The following is a 24,957-nucleotide window of genomic DNA, read 5'->3' as shown; positions in this document are numbered from 1 at the left end:
CCGAAACTTACAAATAAGTCCCCGTTGAATCCAACTGCTCTCAAAATTATCGCATCCAAATATTGTCTCTTATCGCCACGTCTGGTTGGAATATTTTCAAATCAACCAGTTCACTCCTAGCATCCCCTGCGTTTTTATATTACAAGAATATTGTAACGCAGGAGACCTGAAGACTTACGTAATGCCGTATTTGAATAGCTTTAGTACTAAGGAGTTATTGAAAGAGAGAATACGAAGGCGCCAAGAATTGCCACAAGCAGAAGTAGTAGCTCCAGTTTTGCCGCAGAGAAGACTGTCCATCGAAGAGGTTGCCACAATACTTAAGAACATAACAACTGGCCTTGCATATTTACATGAGAATGGACATCTCCATCAGGATCTGAAACTATCAAATGTTTTACTTCAGCAGCAGGATACTGAGTTCCGCGCTCTGATTAGCGATTTTGGGGATGTTCGGGTCGATCAGAAACCGGACACCCAATATAACTATGACTCCAGACCACAGGACGGCTACATTGCTCCTGAGCTGCTGAAGCAAGATGAATACGGCCAATATGGAAATTACAGTACGAAATCGGACGTTTTCTGCCTTGGCCTCATCTTGCACTTCATGTGTTTTGGTAGACTGCCTTTCGAAGCACCGAGGCTCAGCCTTGGTGAGGAAGACACGGATCTCGAGATTCCCAGAGAAGCAATAGTATCATGGTCCGGATTCCAAATGACCAGCACGTACAGGATTGAACGACCTGATTTACCACTACTTCTCTACAACTTGCTGGGCAGATTACTAGCTTTGCGCCCTACTGATAGGCCATCTGCAGAGGAAAGTTTGAACACTTTACGCAGCGGGCAAGGTCTCTGAAGCGCACTTCGGAACAATCATAATCCTGGAGTAAGATGTTTGGTGGGTTTTTTGCGGCCATTTTGATAGAGCAGTCAAGGTCGACAGAATGGATGGACCAGAGCTGGGGTTTTGGCACTTCTCTCATATTTTAGATCGAATGTTCTACAACACTTGCAACCCAGCAACTTGAAGACTGGTACCGTAAGCTCTGTTATTTCATGAGATCTCTTCAAAATCTAGCGATGGACTTAGATGGTGGTGTACGCTAGGTAAGATTAGTCGTCTCCCGCCTGGTTAGAGATTCTGCCCTCACTTGACAACGATATCTTCATACCGCCTATATCATCAGGGCTAATCGCCCTGTGTAGCGCATTGAGATCTTTCTTTACGTACCACCACGGTTACTTATCTCCACCACATGCCGCGCTTTACACGCTCGCTTTCAAACCAAACGCTTGATTCAGGCAAATAAAATCTGCTACACTCGTTCTAGCCTTCACTGCTTTCATTTTGCTGCGGATCCGACTCAGAGATCCCGTTAACCTTCCTCTCAACCAAAACTTGCACTTGCTCACCCACCGTAGTTTTCGGAAGTAAAGTCAGGCTGCAAAGAATGTTATTAGAGTGGATTTTGACTTCTACGTTGAATTGAGAGGCGGAGTTTATTCTAGCTGTCCCATTATCATCATGAGAAGAAATTCAGACAGAGAGAAAGCAGTTCAGGAAAGGACAGTCGCATGATCGCATCGTCGCTTTGAGTCACCAGGTACTCTAAGCCGCATTGATCACAAAGAGAGGCTGCTGTTACCTTCTGAGCTTCGCCAGGTGGAAACGTAGAATCTAGAAAGTAGCTGTCTGAAGCTCCGCCTCTGAAAATGGGGATTCTTTCTCAATCGAATACTGTCTAGATGACACGGACAGTTGTAGGCATGACTCCATCCCACCATTCCATTTTTACCGGATACAATCTCAAAATGCCAACCCTTCGATATATATCGGCTTCTATACCTTTCAAAACAACGGCGTAACCTCTATCATTCATAACAGGCTCTTCTTTGCCAATCAAGACACACGACAATATGTCTCCATCTACCACCTCTGATGGCTCGTCCGGCCACAGAATATCGAGCTCCACAGTGTTCCACTCCAAGCTTGGTTTTGTCACCAATCCCGTTCCTCTTCGAAAGAAGACTCGTGACCGACTTTGCGCCCACGGAGATCCCGCTTTCAAATAAAGGCTCACGCTGATACACGCTCCCGAAATGGTGATCATGCCTCCAGATACTTGGCCGAACGGATTGCTGCCGATGACCTGACAGTCTGCATGGATAAAATCGAGTCGACTGTCTTTGATAAAATAAAGTGAACTTTGCCGTATATGGCTATATCGATCGATGGTCTCTGCACTTGCGTGAACCCTTACTATGGAAGCCCAGGACCAAGACGGAATGCCCGACTGTGTGTCCCGCGAGCATAATCCTAAAGTATCGTAGCGGGCTCGCTGCCACAGTAGATCAACGGCCAGAGTGTCTTCCCACAAGCCAGCAAAATATCGTGTCTGGAGTCTCTGTGACAGGAAGCTTGCCAGACCAGAAAGAGCAGGAAGCCTGTCGGATTCTTTGGTGAGTTTCAACATGGTATATTGCTTGACGATTTGTTGCCACGCCATGTGCACTTCCGCGAAAGACTTGTCCAGACTCATCACTCGAGCTACTTTGCCTTTGAGGGTTGAGATAGATTCAATAGCAAAAGGCTTCTCATGTCCTAAGTGCTCAGGGTTTGATTGCTCACGATACCACGCGAGAGAGCCACATTCGCAAAGAGTACACTCTTTGCATTCCCAGAGCATTTCATCCGTGTTCACATGAAGTGTTCTCGGAGCAAGCATCCGCTCCTGGTATGCCCAAGCTCGATGCAGCAAAGGCGTCGTATGTGTAGGAAACTTGGGCAGCCAAGGTGCTTCTGCAATTGACAAGTGACCACTTTCAAGTGCAGAGCGGACATATAACGTGCACTCCACGCCCCCGAAGGTTCGCTGAAACTCGAAGGTCTTCATGCTCGTTGTTCTTACTCCAGACTGACGTGTATATCGATTGAAGAAGAATCCCCCATCTGAATCAATCGACGCGGTTGCTGCTAGCGTCAGGCAGGATTCCATGTATATTCCGGCCATCTTGGCAGATTCAAGTTCCCAGTCGGCTGTATCATCTTGGATGATGCAGAGTGAGTCTATCCAGATATAGCGAAATCCAAGCGCGCGAATAATCTGTACGGCATCCTGGAAACTCTTTGGGAGCTGGGAGAATGGAATGTTGCGACATCGTTCTTCCAAGGTTTGCCGGGTGGTCGTGAGCATGTTTGGGTTGGAACCCCCTGAATACGTTCAGATGTGAGCAGTTGTTTTGGTTCTAGGTCGATAATCAGAAAATGAGAGGAGCTTGGAATCGTCCCACGAAATATCAACCCAGGAAATGTATGAAGCGCAGAACTGACAACAATGACTCAGGGTGACATATTGAACATTACTATCTTCCAAAGTCGTCAAGACGACATCTTGCTGAGTTACATCTCGACCCACATCTATAACACGACTCGGACGAACCTTTAGCTCAGTAGAGTAGCAATTTGAATGGCCCTTTAAGCACTGAGCCATGTGCTTCTTCACAAACGCAGTCAACGCTACCAAATCGAGGCGAAAGGGCACATATTCGGCATAGCCAATATTCGCAATCGGGCAAGGGCTACCACTTACACCTAGCACGCTGACGTAGCGGTATCTACTTTCTGGTGGATAGCCACCAACACAGATCCCTGTTTTCTGATATGTATTCTCAGATGGCTATTCTCTAGTATCTCCCCATCATAAGTAGCATTATCATTCGATGATTTCGAAACAGCTAAAATGCCTTCCAAAAGCAGAGAACATGTCTTGCATCCATTCTCCGCAGCTCCAGTGATCCCTCGAAAAGTAGTTTGTACCCACGTATCAGAAAAAGCGCTATCTATCCGCTCAGGGTACAAATCCCAGTTGAGGTCAACACAGTATTGTCAAGTTGCTTGTTGGCAGGGTCGGGAATTGGCTTTGCTGCTCTTGGGATCGTCGCAATATGGCCCCTCGCCGTCGGATGCGTGTAATACGGAACAGCGATGTGTGACAGGAGGATGGTATATACTCCAAGCTTGGGTTGAAGATCTCGTGTTTTCCATTAGGTGCGGACAGGTAGGGGGTAATGAACTGATGAAATGACGAGGTTATGAGACGCTGTGGATAGGGTTCCTCGTGATGTTGAGTCTCATGCAATGCATCAAAGTGGATACTACGATCAATCTTATCCGGACTTCAACCTGACCATTCAAGAGAGAGCCAGGTTGCTACCCGTTTGTTATTACCACAGAAGTACTAAATTCTCTCCTGTCTTAAGTCTTTGTCTCTTTTATTCTGTTTATTATTTAAATTTTCCGATGATGCTATGACTCAAAATGTGTACCTAATCTTCGCCCCTTTTACTCCCGCACATGAAACTTACAATGGAAACTCGTATTCAAAGTTCAAACAAAAAATGGAAATGAGAACGAGAAACATGCGGAAATCCAGAAATCCTCCCACTGACTTCTACAAGTTCAGCCAAATCCAATCCCAACACCGAGAGAAGACAAGAACCAAATATTGCCATTATACCCACACACCAGAAACTCGACTGAAACTAGAGAGAGGAAAGAGAGCGAGAGCGAGAGAGACATAGAAAGGGAGAAAGAGGGACGAGAATCATCAAGATCATGAAGTCATAAAGCAAGTAAAGAAGGTCTGGATCTCATAAATCCAACGTAAATGGTCCGGTTGCTCTCGCAACCAGCAATCGCATCAAGAAGCCTCTCGGCCTCATCAACGTATTCGGATCTGATCTGATCTCAATCGTCTCCTTCCACTTCACTCTGGACATCATCTTCGATCTCGCTCTCATCCTCCTCGCTTTCATCATCATCTTCTTCAGAATCCGTCTCCAAGTCTTCATTCTGAATAAACAGATCAGCGACGATTTCGCGCATCTTGAATTCTGCTTCTTCCACGCTCAGGACGCGCCTGTTCTCAACGTGGCGGAGGATCGTGCTTTGTTGTGGTTGCTGTACCACAGGTGCATTTGCAACCAGGCTCTGAACCTGAGCTGGTGCTGCGACCGCAGCAGCAGGAGGAGGAGGAGGCGGAGGAGAAGGAGCAGCAGCCTTGACAGGCTTATCCCTCTCCTTCCAAGCATTCTCATGCTTCTCCGGCACAGCTCTCCTCTCCGTATCAGCTGTCTCGCCTCTCAACACCAACACCCACTCGGTGATACACTCTTTCTTCTTCAAGCTCCACCATCTCCTATCTCCTTTGCATGGCGACAACTTTCGTCGGTTCCGCTCGAGGAGACCGATGACCATCCATTTGCGACTTACTTTCTCGGATGAACAGGCTTTCTCGCGGGCTTCGATCAGTTTCTGGATCTCCCATTGGGCGTCGTCGTCCATTTCCAGGACGGTGCGACGGACAGTGGTGAGGTGTTCAGTCGGTGATTGAATGCCGTGACAGGAGGCGAGGAGGGAAGCTGTTTCAGAGGGGGTGGAGGGGAGGGGCTTGACGTAGTGGGTTGTGGTGCTGTAGGTGTGTGTTGAGAGGAGGGGGAGACCGAGGATAGAGGTGCGTGATTTTAGGTCTTTCTTTGGGCGATTACAGCGTAGGAGCCAGGTTTCAAGAATGGAATCATCGTGGACGGTGATGCTGCGTAAAATTAATTTTGCTGTACGGGTTGAGATGGGAATGACAAACCTGGAGGACGTGGAAGCGAGAGAATGGGTACTGATCGTTGCCTTGAGACCCATTTTCTCGCTGCAAGGTTTCTCGTGAGTGATTTCTACACTTGGTCGAGTAACTGGAATAGGAGCTGTAACTGAAACAAGAACAGGAGCAGGAGCTGGCATAGGAGCCGCAAAAGCAGGAACAACAACGTTCTTCATCGGTGCAGTCCTCATCACAGCCTCAGGAAGAACCAACGTCTCATCCACAACCAACCCACTAAGCCTCATCAACCTAGGCTTATAATCCCTCTGCACACCCACCAACCTCTCCGCAACAAGCGGCAACATCCTCCTCAAACTCCTCAACTCATCCTCCTCCCTCCTACTCTTCCCCTCTAATCCTCTCAACCCCTCATAAGCAACAGCCTCAATCAGCACTCTGACTCGATACTTCTCCACATACAGTCTGCTCCTCAAGGCAGCGACTTTCGCTTCCGTGCCAAGAACTAGCGTCCACGCACAGCGCGGGAGACGCACGAGTCCCACATCATTGGGCTCGAACACACGCATGCGTTTCGCTTCTTGGACGCGGTCGCCGAGGAGCTTGAAGGCGAAGAGGATGTCGTGACATAGTGGCGCGATGAAGGATTTAGCGAGTGAGAGATTGAGGTGCGGGAAGCGGAGAAGAGTGCTATTGAGGGAGGTTAGGAGGGAGGATGTTACGGCGCAGACGGCGACGAGTTCCTCGACTATTTCGATGGGGTGTGGGAGGGTGGAGAGGTATTTGGTGATGTTTGTTACGAGGAGGGTGCCGTTGCGGGAGACGGAGATGAGGTCTGGCTGCGGGTAACAGGGATCTGAGAATGGATTTGGATTTGGATTTCGTGCTTGACATTGAAATATAATTGGCTTCTGAGATGGTGATTGATTAACATTTGGATCTGAAGATGCATTAGGGATAATGTTGGCGTTGGTGTTGGGGAGGTCCATGGTGCCTTCGTCTCGTCTAGCAAGAACCCAACTGATTGATCGAGCGAAGAATCAATCGATGATTCTGTAGAGCGAGCGAGAGTGAGTTAATTGTAATGAGAAATAGAAACACTTGAGGAGAGAAGACCATGAGTTAAATATCCACGGATTTGTTACTCGGTGATCTGAAGAGCTCCTAACACTCGCTTGTGAGCGGCAGCCAATTATCAGTCACTCGGCAGGCAAGGCTGCCTCACCGAGTAGTCTAATAGTGTGATTCTGCAGGGGGATATCCAGCTTCAAGCCACAAAGCCATCACAGGCGCCCTGTGGGAAACCTATCGACTCATAGTGAGAGCATTACTGTTCGTGCAGCTTAGTTAGTAAACGCAGCCTTGTGACAGTGCTTCCTCAATGTTGCATCCAAACTCCTAATCCGGCCCCGGCCATCAAAATGGGGGCTGTTTTTCAGATGACATACTACCCAACCGGCAGTAGCCGATCAGCAATACTTCCTAGGCTTTATTTAGAGCGAACAGGATACTGAATGTGGTTGGCCGAACTCACCGAGACCCAAGGTTCTGGTTGGTGGAGTGGTTGAAAGGGCGGACCTCGCGTATCACAGGCACCCGGAGCCTTACAGAGCAAAAAGGGCATTCTCAATGCTGACAGCCGCACAGCGCGCAAAGGGCGGGAGAGGGTCCTCTGGATGTCTAGAAAACGTCAGATGGAACATCAGGCTGTATAGTCATGTTTGTATTCTCTGCACTTCTATGTCTAAATCGTAAGTAATTTTGTCTCAAAGAATTTTCACCTCCATGACGCCGTCATAATGTCATCGTCAAGACCGTCAAGACCGACATGACCCGTTCGTATCCTTTCATTGTACCTCTCCTGGGCGCCGATTGTAAACAGCTTCGATGTTCTCATGATTAAGCTTGATGCAGAGTTGCAAAGCCGCGAATGCCCTCAAGTCCTGATGCCTCGAGCGCCCTCGTGTCAATTAGGCTTCAGAGCCTCCCAGCCTTGCATACTGCTCATGGGTTCATCGTTTGCCAAAAGATCCGTCGGCCTTCTAGGCGGAAGCGATGGCCTCGCTCCTTCATCGTCACTATTTCCATTCACAGGAGTCTTCCTCGCTCCTCTCCTCGGCTGTGGAGGAGGCGGCGGGGTCGCAGTATCTCTCATCACTTCTCTCCTATCCTCGATATCTCTTCTCCCATAGCTAGCCCCAACCGTTGAGCCAATGCCGCCGGTATTGCGTCGTGGAGGTGGTGCAAAGCCAGTGTGATCTGCTGTTGTTTGACGTGGTTTTGGTACAGGGTAGGTTGGTCGTGATTGTGATGCTACGGATACGGTGGATAGTGTGGGGGACGATGTCAGTGATGGCGATGCTGAGAGGTGAACTGGTTTGCGAGCGACAGGCGGTGGCGCTTTCTTTCCTGAAGAGCTCACGGTAGATGTTGATAGTCGACGATCTGAGAGTGCTTGCTGACTTTGCATCCTTGGTAGCGGTTTTGGTACATCGTCAGAAATAGAGTTTTGTGCCAGGCTTCTCGTGACACTGGACACAGATGAAGATGGATTGAATGGCGGTGGTAACTTTCGGGTACCGTTCGTATTGTTTGAAGTTGAAGGTCGTGGATTGGGAGGAGGGGGAGTATTGGATGAAGTAGTCTGTCGTCGACCTTGCTCCATCCGAGGTACCGTGACCCAATCGGGTTCATCAGTCGGTGTATAAGGATTGGATGGACGGTTTGGATTTAGAGTTTGTCCTTTCTGCTGGGGTTGGACATTGGAGCGTGCTGGCTGACCATTATCTAGCCACCATTTCCGCGAATCAGAACTGGCTGGTGGTAATCCGGGTTCGATAGAGTCATACCCGATGAGGTCTTCGTCATCGGACTCATCATTCGGGTTGCTTGCTGTGTTTCCACCGACTTCGTAACGGCGTTTCTCGTATATTTCTCGACTAAGGGCTTCCCGACGAGCTTCATCAACTATGCTTACCGTACATTGGAAGGTCGCATAGACTGGCCGATGATCAGAGAAGCGAAGCGAAGCTGTGTTGTAGTTGATCTGTCGAAGATTGGTACCCTTCCTAAGGATACGATCCGTCCATGCAGGGATTCTCGCTTTCTCGCTGTTGCTGTTAGAGCGCATCTTGTAACTGCTAGGCTGGGGAACTTACGAAGTGTCGTAAGTGTCATTTCCAAGATCATATTTGTAGGTAGGGTTGAAAGTGATCCTAGCCTCAGAGTAGTATGGGAACGTGAGTCCTGCCACCATCTGAAGATTTAACTACGAGAAGTTAGCAATTGCAGCGAAGACACCCTGTCAAACGTACCTGATCATTCTCATATAGCGTCTCTAGGTCACCAGCTTTAATGAGCTGCTTGACCTTGTCTGCCCCAAGGCCAATTCTGTAGTTGAAATCGCCGATCCAAATGACACTATCTAAGGCAAGTTAGCGAGGTCAAGGATTATGTGCTCCAATCACACATACCATGATTATCGATTCCTCGATTTCGCTGAAATCTCAAACCATGATGAATCGTGTTGTAGTCTCTGTTTCTTTCTTCGTAGTTGGCAAAGCCAGCAGCCAGATGTGCCGTCACAAAACAGATTTGAGTGTTCGCATAGTCCATCCTAATGGCTACTGCTCCTTTATTTCCCGCCATACCAGACATTCCAGTTTTCTTGAAAGAGCCTTCAACATTCTTGATGTTACGGAGAACGGACGACTTGACAAATATACAAAGCGCAGCGCCAACAAGTTGTCCACTTCGGAGAAGCACATAATGCTCACTCCCAGCAGCACGGGCATGTCGATTTAACGTCTTACGGACTGCTCGTTCCCATGCCTGTTTCCGCGTTGGATCACTGTTCATTATTTGCTGAGGACTGAGTTCGACGATTTCTTGGAAGCCTACGGCTACAATCTCGGGGTGCTGTTGAGATGCTGGGAGGTTTGGACAGAGCCATTCTGACAGATCTTCCTCAATACCTGTCGTGCGGCCATTCAAGTTGAAAGTTCCAGCCCATCTGACGCGAATGTTAGCCATTGGTGACCTCATAGGCTAGGGAAGACTTACATGTTGATTGACTCGGAAGACGAAAACTCGGAACTTCTCTTGGAAAGCTCGGCAGTCACATAGTCATTCATAGGATCAAAAAGATGCACCGGGGTCTGCCCCATCATTCTCCCGAGCAAGACATCGATTGTGTTTTGTCGACCTTTGTCGGCAAAATTGTTGATGTATAATCTAGTTGCACTTTTCCTCGCATCGGCAATTGCGCCAGCTATTGACATCTTGCCATGTCTCGTAAATGAAGACTTGAGGGCTCCTGTTCCGGCATAAATTCGTGAAAGTGCATCGCCGTTGTCAGCCCACAGACTCGAGTGTCGCACCCAGAAATCTGAAGCCGCACGTTCGCCTCGATGAGCAAGGAATGATTCCATAGCCATCTGTGAAATGATTGTTTGGATTAAGTTGGTTCTGTCCAGGCAGTCAAGGCAGTTGGTGCGAAAGACTCCTTCTTGCTGTAACACAACAACGATTCTTCGCGGGGACTTTTCCTGTGGGTCTTCTGCAGAATCATCGATCTCCTCTGAGAGATAGTATGCAAATCCATCTGCAGAATTCTCAATCAACCTCCGGATCATGCTTGCGGCCTCATATCCATTGGGACCTTTGGTCTCGGCGTGGAAATCGAATTCTGTTTCTCGTAAGAGCTGATGGTCGTGCGAGTTCTGTCCTTCTGTATGATTGAGGGCAGAGTGTCTCACCCCATATCGGTAGAGGTTTGTCAATTCAGCCTCGCCTGGTTTCGTCTCGCTCAGCAGATTTACAACATGAACTGATCCATAATTCTGTTCCAGTTCTCCAAAATGTTTGTCAAATGCCGGTTGGGTACCTTCAGGTGACCGAGTGACGGTGATCTTCTGCTGACCTGGGAGAAGACCTGCTGCCTGCTCCCAGAAGACCGGCACTGAACCCCTGATTTGTGCATACGAGAAGCAAATTCCAGATGGCTTCTCTGAGGTTGAAGGATCTGATTGTCCAACTACAGAAGGACTCCAGTATATGGTCTCAGACTCCACGAAATTTGCAACATTTCCGTCATCATCTATCCCCCGACTGTTAAACCTGGTTCCGGCTCTTCGGCACGATAACCGTGATATCAATGTCAACGATGATGGAAGTCCAGTCCTTGTTGTCCGTAAAGGTGCAGACGAGGAAGGTATCGTAATTGTCAGGACGAAACCACGAATTGCGGATGTCAATATCCGTGAACTATCCAATGCATCCCTCTCTTGTGGTAGAAGCCGTGATCTAAACTTAACTAAAGGACTGATCATATAGGAGTTCCAAAGAAAAGAGTCATCGAGATTGTCAATATCGAAGGTAGCCGCATCTGTGGATCTGTTACAGGTGAGTATTAAGCAACAAGGGAGATTTCCAGAACCCAAACCTATCCTGCAGCCTGTTTGTAACATCGAAGTCCGTGCTGTAATAGAAGCTTCCATTTCCCAGCAGCTTCTGAAGTTCCACACATGGATGCTCCAAAGGATCTCTTCGACTTATATTCTGGCCGTAATCCTGCCCCTCCGAAGCATACGGGTCCAAATGTTCTCCAAATGTATTATCGTAATCGCCATTATTCAGACAGTAGAACGCCACCCCAAATATCTTTTCCACTGTTTCCCCCGGCCTGACAGATGCCACCTTTGTAGCACCAGTTACCACGCACAGAAATACATCATTGTTGATTGTGATCAATCCCAGCGTTCCATGTATGGGCAGCGGGCTTAATGTTCGATAGTCGCTCAAATCCACCGAAGACACATCTGCGAATTCGACCATGCATCGTGGAGCATTTTGCCCATCTATCGACGTCCGACCAGTTCCTTGTACCGAAAGCAGGGTCCCGTTGGCAATGGCATCATTTGTTGTCGGACTATGGCGGAAGATGAGGGCGTAGGAGGGCGTCACAAGAGCAATGGACCGGTGAGGGTATTCGCGCAGGAGTACGCGAATAGACATACTGGGGAGTTCGAGATTAGGTCTTGGTTATGGTCGATGTCTTGTCGCATCTTGAATTTCTTCACGCCTGGAAACGTTGAAGGGATGTGTTTGGACTTCGTGAGACAGCTTCGTCATAATAACCTTAAACTTGGAGGTTCTGCCGTTACACCTCACCGCCTTTGAAGGGATATTTATATTCAGTCACGTGAAATTCACTTTCGAACATTCTTATAATTCCAGATTGCTTAGAGTCATGTTGTTTCGGGTATTCAGATACTAGAAGACTTGAACCATTTTGCCTGGGAGTCATGTTATCGATTTGTATGAATTTTGTCCAAATATTTGCAAGTCATGGTTCGAATTATGATAGGGCTGAGCCAGCTCCCTGTCTCCCGCCCAAGAGGCAAGGCATATTGCTTCTTCGCCGATCAACTGAACGTAGAGTCAATAATCAGGAACTTATGCTTCTGGTTTCACGGGAATATGCCCGAGAATGCAAAGTCAAATTCACCACCTTCAGCGATGATCCTGAAACCATCACGCCATCTCAGTCCTAAAACGCATACATGTCACTTGAGTCTTTGAAAGCTCCAGCAGCTTAGCTCCCCCAAGGCCAAGGATCTAAGATCAAGAGTTAAGCCCAGTACTGAAAAGAGGCTCCAATGATTCGCCGGCGGGATTTTGAAGGATGAGCTTTCTGAGACATTTCAGATGCGAAGTCAGCATTTGCCTTGGACGCTCTTGGGAATCATTTCATCGTTTTGAAAAGCTGTCAACCTGTTGCAGAAATTGGACAGAGGGCTCCATTTCAGAGTCAGTACCTAGGAGGTATTGCGGAATTTCGATGATTTCGTCTAACCGAGCTCAAAAGATGGTGAGGAATCCAAGCTGTCAAAGAAAATAGGGTTATGTAAAGAGGGGAAGTGAATTGCGTCTATCTTATTCCGGGGACTGGATCCGCATCCGCATGCGCATTCTAATTGGTACAATAGTCTGAAGTTGTCTCACTGAATAACATGACGGAGACAGTTGAAGAACTGATCGTCTTTCCATTGGACAGAGAGTTCTCGACCTGCAAATTACGCGAGAACCGCTAACAAATGACGTTCGGATGGAACGGCACTTGCACCATTGTGGCTTTCGACATTAAAACCCTAATGATTGTCTTCACGGACGTTGCGCCGAAGCATGTGAGAGGTCATCAGGAGATCTCTGGGCAGTTTTGCTCGTAGAAATCACGGGTGAGACTGGTGGCGCCCTCGGCCTGGAGGTTTAGGATTAGCCTCCAGTGAGTGCTCCGAAGAGGTGCATGTACTTTTCGGTCCGTACAACCTTACGATGCGTGTCTTGGAGTTACAGACTCACATCGAGGAGACTGCCATTGCGGTAGATCGGACTAGTGCCTGAACTTTAGAAAAGCCACAAGTTTGGCATGAAAAGAGGGATTGACTTTGTCCTGATTCGTGCCTCCAAGACGTGGAAATGGAAATGGAATATCTTATTGCCGGCACCATTACCAAGATCCATTGGCTTGGTGCGAGTAACGTAACGTCGGGAGCATCTTGCTGAAGGAGCCAAGGTATTTCCAATAGCCCAAGTGAAGAGAGATGATGCTGTCATGCTGTTTCACTATCCAGGCCAGCCTGCGGATAATATTTGCTGTACTCTACCAGATCAAGATACTGGACTGGTACCCGCAGCACAGGACGACTCTCATCATCTCATGACGGTGGATAGATCCATAGCCAGGTTGTCGGTACTCGAACAGGATGATCTCCCGGCATTACGAATCGCAATCAAAAGTATGCCAGGTTCGCCAAAGTCCAGGACTTTATTGAAACTCACCCCGCGTCGATGGAAAACAAAGAAACAAGATGTGAGATGACATTATATATCTCTGGCGGCTGTCTCATCATAATTGCATAAATCAATCAATCAATCATTTCAGCACGGTCGTGACTCGTGCAGGAAGAGTCACTGACGGAAACTGAGCTGCTGGGCAAAACTGTACGAGCAAGATGGGCGGGCTCATGGAGGGGCTGGAGGATTTGGATCAAGGGAAGTGGTGTCGGTGGTGCAACTTGCAAGGTGTGCAAGGTGCAATTGCACGCTGACCCGCATCAGCTTAGCGGCTGATAGACGGCTGTCAAATGGCCCGCTCCAGAACACTTACAGGGCATCTCTCCGCATGATGCCTGCAGCCTTTAGCGGGGACAGCACCAATCAGTCCCGGCGTCCAGTGACTCCAGTCAGGCACCCAAGAGCACCGACCCGCCCTACTCTGCTTCTGGCAAGGCCTGGCCCGGCAGGACTTCGATTCCTTGCTGGATCTGCGGTTCTAGATCGGCCCACTGTGGTCGTCCAGGCCCAAGGCCCAAGGCCCAAGCCAAGCCCACCAGTGTCACCACGCCCGACCGACGGCTTCTATCCAGCCAGACACCACCACCGCAGGTCCACAGCGCAGCGCAGCGCAGCACAGCAAAGCAAAGCACTACCCGCAACACAGCACTACCTACCTACCTAGGTAGATCGGGTTCGGATTCCAGAACTGAGGAAGCCTTTTGACTTTACTGCGAGGCCATGCCAGGAGAGGATAACGCTACGAGTACGCTACAGCAGCCTCACCAAGAGCTCCTCTCGCCCTCGCCCTCGCCCTCATCTCATGCCCGAGATGCCCCCCTAAGCCTAAGCCTGGAATCAACATAGTCCCCACCAAAAGAGAGTCTGAAGCCCGCAGCCCGCAGCCCGCAGCCCGCAGCCCCGGCATGCTAATACCCTATGTCTTGCGAACTTCTCTCCGTCTTTACGTCGACGAGTCCAGACCCCGTCATTAATCACAGCTTCTAGGTTGTAGCCTTCCGTGACTGTCCTCCCTGACCCGCCCACCTCTCACCACCAACGTCTACACTGTCTCCAAACCTACTGTGCTCGCAAACCTCGTTAGGATCGAGTCGGGAACGGGATACTGGACGCACACAAGAACGACGACATTTGTGGAGGATTCAAGGGTGCCGCTTTCAGGAACGAAGAATTAATCTGAGGACCAGACGACTTCCTTTCTGCTGGTTGCTGAACCAGAATTCACTGGTTTATTATCCAATCTCGTGTCTGGGTGGAAGCATTGTCCAACACTGTATGCATTTCTACCAACAGCGGAGGATCGTGGGATGCAAATGCACGAGATATCCTCCCTCCCGAACGCTTTCGAAGCCCGACCTTGTGGGCCCCGGACATATCGACCGTTACGGCAACGAGCAAGAGGCCGCTTGGAGAAGGATATAAAGGGATCCTGCGTCAGACAGACTGAAGAGGGGGCGATGGAGACGGACGTGGAAGATGGGGACACTCAAGAACCGCCAATAGACAGCCTCATCGAACGAGCCTCGTTATGTGTACCCGACTACGCAAACAATACCGTACTCCACCATGGGGATGATGGTTTCAAGGCTGCGCTCCGGCAATACTTCCCATCTGGAGAGAGCAACGTTACAGAGAGGTTGATGGAGCTGAAATCACAGCTGAAGAGCGCTTCGACACATGACTTTTGGGGTATCCTGATGGAGGAAATTTGTGATATCCTTGGGGCCCAGTCTGCATATGTCGCCAAACGGATGCTTGTGGATGACCAAGATAGTGCGATTGAGATGCCCGAGCTAGGCGAGCCTGGATCATGTCTGATGGGAGTCGCCTTTTATCTCAACAATGGGAAGGATCCGAAGCAAATGTTTCGGGACTACCGGTACCATGCCTTTGGGACTCCGTGTGCCCACATGCGCCATGACAAGGTAGGAGCCCCCTTTTCATCCTTCTGGAAGACTGGCAACTCAAGAGTTGTGTGTTGTCCACGATATATGAGCATTTTTGTGCCAGTTGTTCCAGAACAGAATACTGACTTTGAGATCGGCTTGTAGGTTTTCATCGTTCCTGAGCGACTGTCAGAATTTACGCCCAACAATCCCAACAGCTTTGGATTCCATGAAGAGGCTTACATCGGAGTGCCCCTCTTCACGGAAGGAAGGTGCTTCGCCCACTTTGGCGTGGTTTGGTCTTCTGAAGGTGCTACCAAGAGGAAACTAGGGTGGCCGTTCATTGAGATGTTCTTACATTCTCTCGAAGATATGATATTGCAACGACTACTAGAAGGAAGAGGGTTCGTCAAGGAGATGGCACCTACCGACTCGGCTTCCGCAAAGGTCATCCCACTCACGGCTATCACTGCCACTCAGTCCTTAAAGCCGTATGCTCGGAGCCTCTCGCACGAATTGAGAACGCCTATGCAAGGAGTCGTTGGTATGTTGGACATCATGTATTCGACCGTCCTCGATGCCATGGAACATCAGCAAAGCGAGCGAGTGCGATCCGTTTTCGCGGATCTCAAAACTCACATTGAGGTTGTTCAAGGTACGATAGCTACCATATGTGCAGATGGACGAGATACTGATCACCTAAACAGAGAGTTCCCGACGAGCAGTAGAGGCAGCTGACAATGTTGTTCATGCTTATGACCTTAACATGCAAATGCCCGAGACACCATTGTCTGCAAATGACTTGACGAATTCATTCAAAGGAACATCCGGGCCCTCATTATTTCATCGACGATGGTCCGGTTCTGATTCGATCCCAATTGTCATGAAACGGAAGCGGATCGAAGAACTAAACTTCGAGCCTGGCCCTCCCCTCAAGCGGAGATTAACAGTCACAGAAGCCGAAATCATCAATTCATACTGTGCGGGTCAAACTATCACTGCCTCAAGCCCATCGACAAGCAGGACAACCTCAAGCACTGAAACCTCAATGTCCACGATGGCATCATCAGTATCCTTGAGCGCCCCTCATTCACCTGAGCAGAAGCATATCACTTCAGCAGTCCTGAGTCCGACCCATCGTCGTGTTATCACACGCGAGTTCATGCGGAGCCTTGTGAACGAAGCATTACGAAATGGTCGTACTACCAGCGAGGTTCATGAAGAGACGGATCTAGGAGAGCATATCCACATTATATCTACAGGATCGAATGGCGAACCTCAAGACAGGACGATACACTTGGAGATCGGATCAGATGTGCCAGAAGTTATCATAACCGAAGAACAACATCTGCAATTCGCGCTGCAGAAGCTCGTTGACAATGCCATCAAATTTACCGAGCATGGCACGATTAGCATCACAGTCAAGATCGCAAGAAGTCTGCAGGTAGTTGAGATCTGGGTTGTCGATACAGGGTGTGGCATATCGGAGGAGTCGAAGTCGAGTCTGTTCAAACCTCACTTCCAGGAAGACGCATCTATCAGCCGATCAAGAGATGGTCTTGGGCTGAGTCTTTTCAATGCGAAGGCTCATGTGCGAAAGAACCTTGGCGGCGATGTAACATTGGAGCGGTCGTGCACTCACGGGCCACATAAAGGCTCGGAGTTCCTGATCAGGTTACCAATCTCAGCACTAGAGACTGGCAAGACCGATACTCCTCTCGTCGGTACCCCACCGCCAGGTGGATTTGACTCTCCTCGACTGTCGCCCCTTCCTGAGTCCTCTATGGACTCGAGACCCGTTTCCGCACAGTCTGAACCCGAACAGAAGCGGGCAAAATCAACGGGTAAACGAGTTGCCTTCAATCCGAACCTTGCCCAGGACTATCCACTGAACATACTGATCGCCGAAGACAATGCTATCAACCGTGACGTTGCTGTCGGTTCTCTGAAGAAGCTCGGTTACAGCAAGAATAACATTACGTTGGCATTCGACGGCGCCGAGGCAGTCAAGCATTACGAGGCCTCGCTGGACAAGCCACAGGCAGAGAGGTTCCATGTGATATTGATGGATATATGGATGCCGAACCTCGATGGTTACGGTGCGACGACACAAATTATGAACTTATCACAGCAACGCGGACTGCCCACCAAGATCATCGCCGTGACAGCGGATATCACTGAGGATTCGGTCGATCGAGCGAAGGTGGCAGGCATGCAAGGATTCCTTGCAAAGCCTTACAAGGTGTTTGATATCGAGCGCCTGATCGTGGAACATTTTGATAAATGTTGCTAGACAAGAGGGATTGGATGATATTACAAGAGATGACATGGGATGAGTTGAGATGTGCAGTTTCGCTACTTTTTCCTTTGTACTATCTTTCTGGAGTTAGGGCACAGGTCTGCTCATAGCGAATGCATCTTAGCGTTTTGGGGTATCTGGCGCTCAGGTTTAGGAGTTGGTCTGCGACTGGGATCGGATGCGAAAATACATGGTATTTGGAGTGTATTCTTGGGTGGGTTGGTTCATAAACCCTGGCGTTCGAAGGGATAAAGAAGGGAAAAGGGACCGGGAATGATTGAAATGAGTGCGCCATGATGAAGAAGAGTGGCGGCTGTATCTATTAGCCTTGGTGGAGGAGTAATACACTGTATGACAGTGATCTAAAGTAGTAATACACTTTATATAAGACCTGAGAAGCGGATTGTGCGGTGGACTGAGCCCGAAGAATGCACCTGGATGAGGGTTAGTATATCACGTGACGCTATATGGCTCATCATTTTTCATTGCTGCCAAACTAAAAGTTGAGAATAGGCTTCAATAACATTCACCGAAAGATGGAGAATAAGTAAGACAGTTTCTTCAATGGCACGAAGTTGGAACTTTGGCGGCATGTCCTTCTGACTGGGGCAAGTCACACAGTAACTGTTCGTCTGATTGCGGTTAGAGGCTGTCCCACTTGTGGCTGCACGATGATGCACAAAACCCAAGCCTCCTTCAACAACACCACCTCAACTCTCAACCGCCCCCCCTCTCTCTCTCTCTCTCTCTTTCAACAGAGAACAAACACAACGACTATGTGACGGACCTCCTCAAGATGCTATATCCAAGCATCACCACCACTCTCCTCGCGAGCATCGCAACCCTCCCTCTAACCACCGCACACCCCTCCCCAATCCCCACACCCAACGAACCCAGCACCCACCCGTCCAACATCTCCATCTCCCTCTTCGCCGAACTCGAAGAGCTCGCCCGCATAGTCGACATCTCCTACTGCGTCGGCACAACCGGTATCTCCAAGCCCTTCTCCTGCGCCAGCCGCTGCGACGAGTTCCCGTCCTTCGAACTCGTCGATACGTTCAACACGGGCCCGCTCATGAGCGATAGCTGTGGGTATATTGTGCTGGATCATGGGACGGGGAGGCCAGGCAAGGGAAGGATATTGGTGGCGTTTAGGGGCACGTATAGTATTGCGAATACGATTGTGGATTTGAGTACGGTGCCCCAGGAATACGTCCCGTATCCTGATAGTCCGGATAATTCGAGTGAGTCGCATGAGCATCAGCATCAGCGGCGGCCGGAGTTGGGGAGGCAGGGTGAGAGGCATAGGTTTTCGTGGAGGGATTTGCTTCCTGGGCGTTGGAGGGGGAGACAGAGCGCTGTGAAGGAGGAGGATTTTAAGGTGGAGGACAAGCATGAGGAGGTGAAATGCACGAATTGCACAGTGCATACTGGATTCTGGACTTCCTGGCAAAACACTCGCCCGTTCATCCTCCCGTACATTAAGCTCCTACACGAGAAATACCCCGACTACAGACTGGATCTGGTAGGGCACTCACTAGGCGGCGCAGTTGCCGCGCTCGCTGGCCTGGAGTTCAATTCCATGGGCTTGAAACCAATAGTCACCACATTCGGCGAGCCGAAAGTCGGCAATAATGGACTGCGGAATTACATCGATGTGGCATTCAAATTACCATCTGAGCATGATTCGCATTCGAAGAAGGGAGAGCTGAAAAGTGGCCGGTATAGAAGAGTCACGCACGTCGATGATCCGGTCCCGCTTCTGCCGCTCCAGGAATGGGGATATCGCTCACATGCTGGGGAGCATTTTATCGCGAAAGCGTCGTTGCAACCTACTGTGGATGACATTCGCTTGTGTTACGGAGATGAGGATACAGAGTGTATTTCTAGTGCGGAGGTTGAGGAGTCGTGGTTCAAGCATGAAGGTGCAAATGATGCAGTTGAGGTGTATAATGATGCTGATGGCGACGTGGAATTGGACTCAAAGAGCAGTAATGAAGAGGTGGGAATCGAAAAGAGATGGGGGATTCCTATACCGGCTCGCTATAAGATGTGGCAGCTCTTCTTCGCCCACAGAGATTATTTCTGGAGATTGGGCCTCTGTGTCCCTGGTGGCGATCCACTGGATTGGGGAAGGGATAAATATAAGTTTGGGGATGAGGATGAGCAGGGACAGGTAGAGAGGGAGGAGTTGTAATTGTGCTACTTCGAAGGGAAAGAACGGCCTGGGGAGATTAGGCGGGAAAAGAAAAGGAAACGAGAAAAACGATTGCAAAATGTATACGATATCCTGGTTAGCTGGTTTTGCGTCTGGACATGCTTCTTGGAGTCAAGGGAGCGCAAGCGCTGGCGTTTTGGATGGATTAACTTTGATTGAATGGATGGACTGTCAACCAATCACTTTTCCTTCCCTATCTTTGTATTGGACTTGGAGCGCGCAAGACACAATTTGCATACTCTGAATTTTGCTAGCTGTCACTCTAGCTATCTAGGCACGAGCAAGAAAAAATGACAACAAGCCACGAACGGAACAGATTCAAGGACGAAACAAATCAGTTGGCAAGCACAAGCTGTGGCCGATGCCAGAAATCTGCTCGTGATACCGCTTGGAGCTCCATTTCCACGCAGATCTAGCCCAGTCGTTACAGATCGAGTAAGTCTAAATAAAATAATCAACTCCTCGCGTACATTATTTACCTCCCATCTGTCGCTTATTCCTCCTCCCTGCCGTCAAAAACCCCCGAGCCCCCCCGGCCGCCCTTTCGGTGAAGGACCCACATTTACTTAGCTTCACGTGCTTCGCTTATCTTTGTTTTGTTGCATATCGCATCCGCGACTAGCGTATTTAAAGTATACCACGCTGAGGGAACACCGCAATGCCGCACGTAATTTTTACTTCAATTCCATCTTACAAGGTCCAGGTTTCGTAACTTACTCGTCCAAGAGGGAAAAGGGAAATGGGGGTTTATGTTATGTGAGGGGGATTGGTCGTATGGATTTATTGTGCATGTTGAGTGGAACTTCGTTTCTGCCGATTGATTGCATATGATGGGTGGAGAGGCTCTTGGGCTGTTAAAATACCGTTGGGTGCATAGAGAAAACATGGTCAGATGTAGAGCCATTGTTAACTGATCGTTCCCTGCCAACCTGGTAGCAAGTAAGCAAGCGAATGTCGCCTCGCTCATAGTCTGGATTCCAGCACGGACTGCACAGTATTGTAATGGTATGGTATGATACAGCTCAACTAGTAGAGGATATAAAATGGACTATGTCAAGAGAACAAAAACACATTTGATGCTTGAGCATATGTCTCGTCTGTCCAATCAAACTTCAATCATATCCAAGAACCGGAACCTTCCAAACACGGAGGATGAATATACAAATACAATCCAAAACATCGAATCAGCGTCGCCTCCGACTTCGACTGTATAACCAATTCGGTTCAGAATAACTTGCATATCCTCCACGGGGAAATCTACTGCTCTTCCCCACCTTCGAAACCTTAGCAGGCTTCGTACCCGCCTTTGCCTTCACCTTTGACTGCTTGCTCGCCTGAGCCTGCGCCCGCGCCTGCACCACCTGCCTCGCTTCCCACCTAGCCTGAATTTCTTTCTTCTGAACAGCAGCCAGCCGATAGATAGCCTGTCTATCAGCCCGCAATTTCATCTGCCAAACACCATCGCGAGTCTCGTTGGATTTCAAGGCTCTACCCATACCAATAGCCGCTAGCCATCGCGTCCACTTCTCGCCATCGCCAGGCGTGAACCCGATTCTGTCTTCTATCTGACCCCAGGATAAACCCCATGTTTGAGAGCTTTTGTATTCCGCTGCTTTAGATTCCAGTTCTCGACGTTTTGCGAGCCCGAGATCGTTCCAAGCGACTTCTGTTCTCTCGGACTGCGCAACGCCGAATTCGGTCGTGGTGTAAGGATACCAGCAGAAGGGCTCAAAGTCCAGTCCTATTGCTCGAAGCCAGTCGCCACGCTTGGTTTTGTGCTCGGGCTTCCGTCCGAAGTCTTCTTCCTTGTGGATCGAATACTGCTCTTCGAATTCTTTGAAGAGCGGTTTGGGAGGATTGAGCATCACGTTTAAATACTTGGCTTTTGCTTCGATAGCCCTTCGCTTCACGACGGACAGTTTGTTATACGTATTTTCAAGGAAAAGTTCTTGTTCGTGGTTAGAACACAGAAGGTAGTAGATGGGTTCGAAGAGACCAAGGTCCGTGAGCCAGGTCGATCTTTTTCGTATAGTGTCTACGTCGCTGGCCAGTTTTCTCTCAGGGATACTGAAGTACTGGGCTTCGAGAGCCATGAAAGAAAGTGGGAGAGCATAAGCGGGAACTTCTCGGCAGGGAGCCTGGACCATAGTCCGGTATTTAGATGCCAGAGCGAGCATTTCAATATGGTTCCGTTTCGTTGCTGGTATTCCTGCCCAGGTATCCTCCACCTCTTGTTTCTTGTATTCTGCAATCCATGGATGATTGAAAGGGGGCTCGTTTATTTTGATCTTCTGGACCCAGTCAAGCCGCGCTGATTTGTAGGCATCGTCATGTGGGAAGTTCTGTCGCGCTGGTCCATAGTACTGTTCTAGTTCATGCCAAGACAGATATTGGCCTGGAGGAAGAACGAAAGGCCGCTCTCTTAATCTACTCTTGGGATCGGAAGTGGGGGTTTGAATATTGGTAGAAGCAGGATTAAGTGGTTGTCGATTCGGGGGCGCGAATCCAGATGACTGAGATATCGAGTCTGTATGGAAGGCTGCTCCTGCATAAGGCTGAGGAGTTGGGCTCGACTGAGGAGGAGCTGAGGAGCTACAGAAGGCTGGGTTTTGCAAAAATGGTGGCTGGGACGTTGGTGGGGTAGCGTAGTAGGTCGGGGGTAGAGAATTATGTGGGGTTAGATGGATAGGAGGGGCATATGCTATTTTGTGTTGTGGCGTAGGGTATGTCTGTGAGTAAGGTAGGATGGAAGCGGCTGGGTATGTTTGTAGAGTGCCCATTGACTGGTACTGTGGCACACCGTTGTAGTATTGAGAATGCGATATTTCGCTTTGTAAAGGGGTTGCATAGCCCGTATTGTGTCGATATATCTGGGTGATCGGGGTTCGGGGAGGTTGGATTGATTGCGGCATTGGGGCTTGAGAACTTCCGCTCGTAGCGCGGTTTGGATCGCAATCCTCTTCACCGAGTCTGCGAGAGTCAGTGAACTCTTGCGTAACAGATGAGCAGCTGTCCTTACCTTCCACCAAGTCTCTCGGCTTCCATCTCCTTTGTCGCCATTTGTATCCCGCAATCCACCCACGACCGCATCAATTCCACCTGGGCAGCCGCAGCAACCAGATCCTCATTGTCGCTGGATCCTCCATAGTCACTAGAGCTCGCAAGGGGCTTGTCTTTCTTGGAAGATGAGCCGAGTCCTGTTTCTGGTGGAGCTGTATCATCATCGTCGATGTAGATGGGTAAATCCAGATTTCTTGCGCAACTTAGCGCTTGTGGTGACGGCTGGAGCCGTTTCGCCGGCTTTCCTCGGTGTAAATTTCTTTCTCGCAGATGTCCTTGCCATGCTCTTGGTGTTTCCTGAGGTCGTCGCGTCGTCAATGCTTTGTTTACAGCTAGCCCGAGAGACGCGTGGGAATAGCTTCATTTCGAGACGGAAGCTAGTGCACAGACCACACCATATTTACACGACTTCGACCAGGATGCATCATTTAGAAACCAAAACTGCATGAGTGAAATGAGTGATGTTCGGGATCTCAATATCCAGAACTTCGTACGTGCTACGTGGTCTAGATGCACCCTTCAGGCTTGTACCACATTATGCTTAGGTAATTCTGCAGCTGAACGTGAGAATATTTGAAATGGCAGAGCCTCAGCCTCGTGCAAATCGTTGTCGTTTGCACTTTGCGTGAATAATTCCAATCACAATAACAGCTAGTAGCAGATTTGAAGTACATATATATCCAGACATGGCGGCTAAATTGCACATAGGTTGGATGAGTAAGTTATTCTGTCCTCGGCACATCGTCAAGGCAGCCCACGTCAAGGATGGCCTCCAGGTTGACATCGCATTACAGGACTCGTTCCGTTCTTAGGCTATCACCACGTGCTTATGATACTGCTGATGATTGGAATTGTGTTCTTGTGTAAGTAATGGTTTTGCCTCATACAAAGATCCAAGTCAAATCTTCACAAGTGGGTAACACGTCTTCACAGCGGTCATGGTAGCTGGATGTACGACATCGAATAACCTTCATAATGTCTACATCTTGTCTCTATCATATGTTCCAACAGCGAAAATATCATCGTCACCCTCCCCAGTTCAGCTCAATGGGAACATCAGCAGCACCTTCTCAAATATCGCATCCACCCATAGCAGCCTCACAGTCAGGGTTAGCTACCTCGGGATTTGCATCTCACAGGTTGACTCGCAGTGGATGTGCTCAAGTAATGCGCGGACACTTTCTAGTCTAATAAAGCTGTATGGGGGTGTGAGGAGTGGTGAGCAAGATCCTCTCAACTTAATTTGGATAGCGGGGAAGTTTAAGGATGAAGTCTTGTTCTCCGGCTTGCTGTAAGATCTTCCCCGTCTGCCTGTTCTCATCCCAAAGCCGGTACAGGACCTTCACAGAACTGTTCTGACAAGAGATTCCAGGCTAACTGCAATCCCACTCGGTTTTCTCACGATTCTTCTGCTCGCCACCTTTCCCGGATGGCATGAAGAGGTCGACGACGAGGGATCAGAGCGAGAGGTCAAGCCGTTTCCTTCCCGACCTGTCATTAAATTAGCTCTTGGAGCTCTCATACTTGGGGCACTCTTTTGCTTCATTTCTGTCATGCTTCAACACGTCGCTGGCGCTGCAGGGTCGGCTTTGGTGGAGTCATTATCGTACGGTACTGTGAGAGCGAAGGTCGGCACAACTTCCATGGTCATTGGCTGGGGAGGAGAATTGCTTTATGTTCTTGCAACTATTGGACTACTGATGTTGGCTTTGTCAATTAGCAATCTCATGAGGGCGGTCGACGATTGAGACGTTGAGATTCCTAGATGACGAGATGTGAAGGGGGTTTATATATCCAGATATCTTGGTTACATTGCCTCTCGAAAATTTCCGTTACTTTAGTAATTCAAATCAGCCGGCCTCGTGTTTAGGCGAAGAGCAGGTGCCAACAATGAAAGAGTCAATAATGCAGATTTTTACTTTTTGATATTTTATTGTAAGCTATAATTTGAATACCAGTCCGCCTGATTGTCTGGCACAGAGAAAGAATAAGAATTAAATTACCACATCTTCGTCATTT

General features: G+C 49.1%; 8 protein-coding genes across 8 annotated transcripts; 4 read left to right on the top strand and 4 right to left on the bottom strand.

Moving 5' to 3' along the window:
• Window positions 1-58: 58 nt before the first annotated feature.
• On the top strand, window positions 59-862 carry IKS1_2 (putative serine/threonine-protein kinase iks1; the record flags this gene model as incomplete). Its single annotated transcript, XM_058501773.1, has 1 exon — window positions 59-862. Exon 1 carries the CDS (start codon window positions 182-184, stop codon window positions 860-862), a length of 681 nt encoding a protein of 226 aa, XP_058363095.1. The 5' UTR covers window positions 59-181.
• Window positions 863-1,732: 870 nt separating this feature from the next.
• Window positions 1,733-3,217, bottom strand: ONS95_008224 (uncharacterized protein). Its single transcript, XM_058501772.1, has one exon. The coding sequence runs from the start codon at window positions 3,198-3,200 to the stop codon at window positions 1,749-1,751; it is 1,452 nt and encodes a 483-aa protein (XP_058363094.1). The 5' UTR covers window positions 3,201-3,217; the 3' UTR covers window positions 1,733-1,748.
• Window positions 3,218-4,753: 1,536 nt separating this feature from the next.
• Window positions 4,754-6,681, bottom strand: ONS95_008223 (uncharacterized protein; the record flags this gene model as incomplete). The annotated part of the gene is made up of 2 exons (XM_058501771.1): window positions 5,649-6,681; window positions 4,754-5,600 (listed from the first exon to the last, which is right to left on the bottom strand). The coding sequence occupies exons 1-2, from the start codon at window positions 6,605-6,607 to the stop codon at window positions 4,754-4,756; spliced, it is 1,806 nt and encodes a 601-aa protein (XP_058363093.1). The 5' UTR covers window positions 6,608-6,681.
• Window positions 6,682-7,584: 903 nt separating this feature from the next.
• On the bottom strand, window positions 7,585-11,633 carry INP52 (inositol polyphosphate 5-phosphatase; the record flags this gene model as incomplete). Its single annotated transcript, XM_058501770.1, has 6 exons — window positions 7,585-8,728; window positions 8,777-8,886; window positions 8,933-9,042; window positions 9,092-9,630; window positions 9,681-11,012; window positions 11,062-11,633. The coding sequence occupies 6 exons, from the start codon at window positions 11,631-11,633 to the stop codon at window positions 7,585-7,587; spliced, it is 3,807 nt and encodes a 1,268-aa protein (XP_058363092.1).
• A 240-nt stretch (window positions 11,634-11,873) lies between these two features.
• Window positions 11,874-18,055, top strand: ONS95_015048 (uncharacterized protein). The gene is made up of 3 exons (XM_058508733.1): window positions 11,874-15,400; window positions 15,527-16,016; window positions 16,069-18,055. Exons 1-3 carry the CDS (start codon window positions 14,783-14,785, stop codon window positions 17,652-17,654), a joined length of 2,694 nt encoding a protein of 897 aa, XP_058363091.1. The 5' UTR covers window positions 11,874-14,782; the 3' UTR covers window positions 17,655-18,055.
• Window positions 18,056-18,367: 312 nt separating this feature from the next.
• Window positions 18,368-20,813, top strand: ONS95_008221 (uncharacterized protein). The gene has a single exon (XM_058501769.1). It carries the CDS (start codon window positions 18,457-18,459, stop codon window positions 19,855-19,857), a length of 1,401 nt encoding a protein of 466 aa, XP_058363090.1. The 5' UTR covers window positions 18,368-18,456; the 3' UTR covers window positions 19,858-20,813.
• Window positions 20,814-21,062: 249 nt separating this feature from the next.
• Window positions 21,063-23,336, bottom strand: ONS95_008220 (uncharacterized protein; the record flags this gene model as incomplete). The annotated part of the gene is made up of 3 exons (XM_058501768.1): window positions 21,063-22,848; window positions 22,898-23,296; window positions 23,329-23,336. 3 exons carry the CDS (start codon window positions 23,334-23,336, stop codon window positions 21,063-21,065), a joined length of 2,193 nt encoding a protein of 730 aa, XP_058363089.1.
• A 100-nt stretch (window positions 23,337-23,436) lies between these two features.
• Window positions 23,437-24,844, top strand: ONS95_008219 (uncharacterized protein). Its single transcript, XM_058501767.1, has 2 exons — window positions 23,437-24,229; window positions 24,311-24,844. The coding sequence occupies exons 1-2, from the start codon at window positions 23,877-23,879 to the stop codon at window positions 24,684-24,686; spliced, it is 729 nt and encodes a 242-aa protein (XP_058363088.1). The 5' UTR covers window positions 23,437-23,876; the 3' UTR covers window positions 24,687-24,844.
• Window positions 24,845-24,957: the final 113 nt, after the last annotated feature.

This window comes from Cadophora gregata (assembly GCF_030347475.1).
Source record: "Cadophora gregata isolate MNR1 chromosome Unknown scaffold_2, whole genome shotgun sequence".
NCBI classification, from domain to species: Eukaryota; Fungi; Ascomycota; class Leotiomycetes; order Helotiales; family Ploettnerulaceae; genus Cadophora; species Cadophora gregata.
Note: the sequence above shows the minus strand (reverse complement) of the source record. Positions and strands in the feature narration are given on the sequence as shown.